The sequence below is a fragment of the Mandrillus leucophaeus genome, unplaced genomic scaffold, assembly GCF_000951045.1.
Source record: "Mandrillus leucophaeus isolate KB7577 unplaced genomic scaffold, Mleu.le_1.0 Scaffold8, whole genome shotgun sequence".
Lineage (NCBI taxonomy): Eukaryota > Metazoa > Chordata > Mammalia > Primates > Cercopithecidae > Mandrillus > Mandrillus leucophaeus.
The window spans coordinates 878,157-882,921 of record NW_012108696.1 but is presented as its reverse complement, the minus strand read 5'-3'; the positions used below and the strand labels follow the sequence as shown (position 1 = coordinate 882,921).

Sequence of the window (4,765 nt, the reverse complement as noted above, 5' to 3'; positions counted from 1 at the left end):
GAGTGCAGTGGCCGGATCTCGGCTCACTGCAAGCTCCGCCTCCCGGGTTCACGCCATTCTCCTGCCTCAGCCTCCCTAGTAGCTGGGACTACAGGCGCCCGCGACCTCGCCCTGCTAGTTTTTTGTATTTTCTAGTAGAGATGGGGTTTCACCGTGTTAGCCAGGATGGTCTCGATCTCTTGACCTTGTGATCATCCCGTCTCGGCCTCCCAAAGTGCTGGGACTACAGGCTTGAGCCACTGCGCCCGGCCTGTATTTTTTTAGTAGAGACGGGGTTTCACTGTGTTAGCCAGGATGGTCTCGATCTCCTGAGCTCGTGATCCACCTGTCTCGGCCTCCCAAAGTGCTGAGATTACAGGCTTGAGCCACCGCGCGCGGCCATTTTTTTTATTTTTGAGATGGAGTCTCGCTCTGTCCCCCAGGCTGGAGTGCAGTGGCCGGATCTCAGCTCACTGCAAGCTCCGCCCCCCGGGTTCAGGCCATTCTCCTGCCTCAGCCTCCCGAGTAGCTGGGACTACAGGCGCCCGCCACCTCGCCTGGCTAGTTTTTTTGTATTTTTTAGTAGAGACGGGGTTTCACCGTGTTAGCCAGGATGGTCTCGACCTCCTGACCTCATGATCCGCCCACCTTGGCCTCCCAAAGTGTTGGGATTACAGGCTTGAGCCACTGCACCTGGCCGCATAAGTCTTGTTAATGTCATCTTTGTGTTTTTTTGTCTGCCATTTTCTGGTAGTGGAATTATTTGCAATAATTTGCCACGCTAGATATGTAGTTAGAATTAATGTTCAGGAAAATTCAATCGAATTTGTGGCCAATATTTAAGGGCTCCGCAATGAGTGGTTTCAACATAGTTTAGATTTTTTGGTATGAGCTTAATGGGTAGAACATTTAACAAAATATTTGGCAGTTCTGTGTGTACAAAGACGCCTAAACGTGACTGGGTGCAGTGGCTCACATCTGTAATCCCAGCACTTCGGGAGACTAAGACAGAAGGCTTGCCTGAGCCCAGGAGTTCAAGACCAGCCTGGGCAACATAGCAAGACCCCCTCTGTTCAAAAAATGTAAAAAGTTAGCTGGGTGTGGTGGTGTGCGCCTGTAGTCCCAGCTACTCAGGAGGCTGAGGCGAGAGGATGGCTTCAGCCCAGGAGGTCAAGGCTGCAGTGAGCTCTGATCGTGCCACTGCACTCCAGCCTGGGTGACAGAGCGAGACCCTCTCTCTAATGAATAAAAATATAGACCTTGTCTCCAGTAGACTTTGTGTCTAATAGACCCTGTCTCTAATAAATAAAATTAAAGGCCCCTGAACCACCCCTGGGGTTGTGCATCTTCCATTCCCTGCGCTCTATTGTGTTAACTCCTGTCCATCCTGTGGGACCAGTTCAAATGCCACTTCCATCTAGGAAGCCCTCCCTTGACAACCTAGATGCGTTCGGGTCGCCTGGTTCATACCCTTATAACTCCTGCACCACCAGCCCCAGCCACCTCCCTGCCGTCGCCTCCTCCCTCTCCCCCACACTCTGTCTGAGCCACACAGCCTCCTTGTTGTTCTTAGAACGTGCCAAGTCAGTGCCTGCCTTTAGGCCCTTGCTCTTGTTCTGCCTCGAACACTCTCTCCAAATCCACCCATCGCTGCCTCCCCACTCCCTCCAGACCTTGGCTCAGTGTCAGCTCCTGAGAGAGCCCCTCTCTGCCCTGCGCCCTGCAGCCCCAGCCCCTGTGCTCGGCATCTACTCTGTGGCTTCTGCCTCTGCCTGCTGTTGCATGGTGTGTTTATTTATTGCTCTCTTCCTTGTTGGGACCCACCAGAGGGTAAGCCCAGGAAGGCAGAAGCCATCAGTATTTGAGTCACTGCTACATTCCCAGAACCTAGAACAGTGCCTGCCCCCCTCCCCCTATGGGCACCCAGTAAGCATCTGTGGAGCAGATGACAGCGGCAGGCACTGAGCAGGTGTCCATGGGTCCTCTCTGCAGGTCAGATTCGGAGGAAGAGCGGTGGCAGCGCTCAGGGATGCGAAGCCGGAGCCCCCCGCGGTCCCGGTGGTGCTCGAGGGATGGGTCCTCACAATCAGACTCAGGAGAGGAGCAGTCACGGGGCCAGTGGGCTCACCGGCGACGGCGTGCGCGCTCCTGGTCACCTAGCTCCTCAGTGTCCAGCTCTGCGTCTCCACGGCGATCCCAGAGCCCCCGGGCGGCCGCGGCCGCCCTGAGCCAGCAGCAGAACCTGCAGGAGCGGCTGCGCCTGCGGGAGGAGCGGAAGCAGCAGGAGGAGCTGATGAAGGCCTTCGAGACGCCCGAGGAGAAGCGCGCACGGCGGCTGGCCAAGAAGGAGGCCAAGGAGCGCAAGAAGCGGGAGAAGATGGGCTGGGGTGAGGAGTACATGGGCTACACCAACACCGACAACCCCTTCGGAGACAACAACCTGCTGGGCACCTTCATCTGGAACAAGGTGGGCCCCGCTGGGTGGCGGCTTCTGTCCCTGTAGTCTTCCACTGTTTCTGGAGACCCCAACACTCCAGACACTCCCAGCCCGCACTCAATCGTGAAAGATCGCATGAGCCAGCTTCTGCCGCCATCAGCTTTTTTTTTTTTTTTTTTTGGACACAGGGTCTCGCTCTGTCGCCCAGGCTGGAGTGCAGTGGCCGGATCTCGGCTCACTGCAAGCTCCGCCCCCCGGGTTCAGGCCATTCTCCTGCCTCAGCCTCCCGAGTAGCTGGGACTACAGGCGCCCGCCACCTCGCCTGGCTAGTTTTTTTGTATTTTTTAGTAGAGACGGGGTTTCACCGTGTTAGCCAGGATGGTCTCGACCTCCTGACCTCATGATCCGCCCACCTTGGCCTCCCAAAGTGTTGGGATTACAGGCTTGAGCCACTGCACCTGGCCGCATAAGTCTTGTTAATGTCATCTTTGTGTTTTTTTGTCTGCCATTTTCTGGTAGTGGAATTATTTGCAATAATTTGCCACGCTAGATATGTAGTTAGAATTAATGTTCAGGAAAATTCAATCGAATTTGTGGCCAATATTTAAGGGCTCCGCAATGAGTGGTTTCAACATAGTTTAGATTTTTTGGTATGAGCTTAATGGGTAGAACATTTAACAAAATATTTGGCAGTTCTGTGTGTACAAAGACGCCTAAACGTGACTGGGTGCAGTGGCTCACATCTGTAATCCCAGCACTTCGGGAGACTAAGACAGAAGGCTTGCCTGAGCCCAGGAGTTCAAGACCAGCCTGGGCAACATAGCAAGACCCCCTCTGTTCAAAAAATGTAAAAAGTTAGCTGGGTGTGGTGGTGTGCGCCTGTAGTCCCAGCTACTCAGGAGGCTGAGGCGAGAGGATGGCTTCAGCCCAGGAGGTCAAGGCTGCAGTGAGCTCTGATCGTGCCACTGCACTCCAGCCTGGGTGACAGAGCGAGACCCTCTCTCTAATGAATAAAAATATAGACCTTGTCTCCAGTAGACTTTGTGTCTAATAGACCCTGTCTCTAATAAATAAAATTAAAGGCCCCTGAACCACCCCTGGGGTTGTGCATCTTCCATTCCCTGCGCTCTATTGTGTTAACTCCTGTCCATCCTGTGGGACCAGTTCAAATGCCACTTCCATCTAGGAAGCCCTCCCTTGACAACCTAGATGCGTTCGGGTCGCCTGGTTCATACCCTTATAACTCCTGCACCACCAGCCCCAGCCACCTCCCTGCCGTCGCCTCCTCCCTCTCCCCCACACTCTGTCTGAGCCACACAGCCTCCTTGTTGTTCTTAGAACGTGCCAAGTCAGTGCCTGCCTTTAGGCCCTTGCTCTTGTTCTGCCTCGAACACTCTCTCCAAATCCACCCATCGCTGCCTCCCTACGCCTGTCTCTTATACACATCTAGATGTGTATAAGAGACAGGGTCGGGACACACGCTCGCGCTCGCGGTCAGCGGGTCGCCGCGGCCGAAGGCAGCGGAGCCAGAGCGGGAGCCGGAGCCGAAGTCGGAGCAGGAGCCATGGGCGGCGAAACCGGCGGCGCCGGGAGGACGAGGGACGGCGCAGACGGAGGCGGCGGAGCCGGGAGCGTAGGTGGGGTCGCTGCGGGAGCAGCGCTGGGGATCCGACTCCTACCTCAGGAGCGCCCGACCGAGGGTTGGAGATCCCGGGGAACTGGGAGATCCCCGACTTACTCGGGGAGGGCTTCCTGGAGAAGGGGACAACTGACCACGAGTCGCAGTTAACCTGGCAGCGGAAGGAAGGCGAGAGGCGTTCCAGGCAGGGGACCGGGTGGTTGGAGGGACAGCTCGGAGCCGGGTGAGCGAAGCGGCGGGGAGGTAACCAGAGACCAGATCATATCGAGCCCTGTGTGCTCAGCACATTAGATCTTGGTTATTAGTCGGAGGGAAATGGGGAGCCTTGAGAGGAATTTGGGCAGGGGAGTGACGTGGACTGACTTATCGTGCAAACTTTCTGGCTTTGAGGTGGAGAAGGGATGGAGCGGGGTGGGCAGGAGCGGCGCCAGAGGAGGACGGCACGGTTGTCCAGACAGTAGATGATGGCAGCCTCGATGAGAGAGAGGCTGTAGGCAACCACAGCGGGGAAAGTTCGTAGATTTCAGAGGGATTCTGGAAGTAGAGGTGACAGCATTTGCTAATGGAGGTGGACTGTGGGAGGGAAGAAGACTCGGTGTCAGCTGGCAGGACTCACAGCTGACTCCTAGTACCTTAATCTCAGCTTCCCCACGGCCCACGGTCCTTTGCTTCTGGAGATGGGACACTTAGTCGGATTTGCCTTGAGCTGG

The 4,765-nt window shown here is 55.8% G+C and overlaps 1 protein-coding gene across 1 annotated transcript in view; it reads left to right on the top strand.

Annotated features, from left to right (window-relative positions):
* The window catches only part of CACTIN (cactin, spliceosome C complex subunit), a 27,440-nt gene that overhangs the window by 7,991 nt on the left and 14,684 nt on the right, over nucleotides 1-4,765 (top strand). Inside the window, exon 2 of the mRNA XM_011967454.1 lies at nucleotides 1,972-2,446. Within this exon, the coding sequence (XP_011822844.1) occupies nucleotides 1,972-2,446 (475 nt within the window). The remainder of the gene's footprint in view (nucleotides 1-1,971; nucleotides 2,447-4,765) is intronic.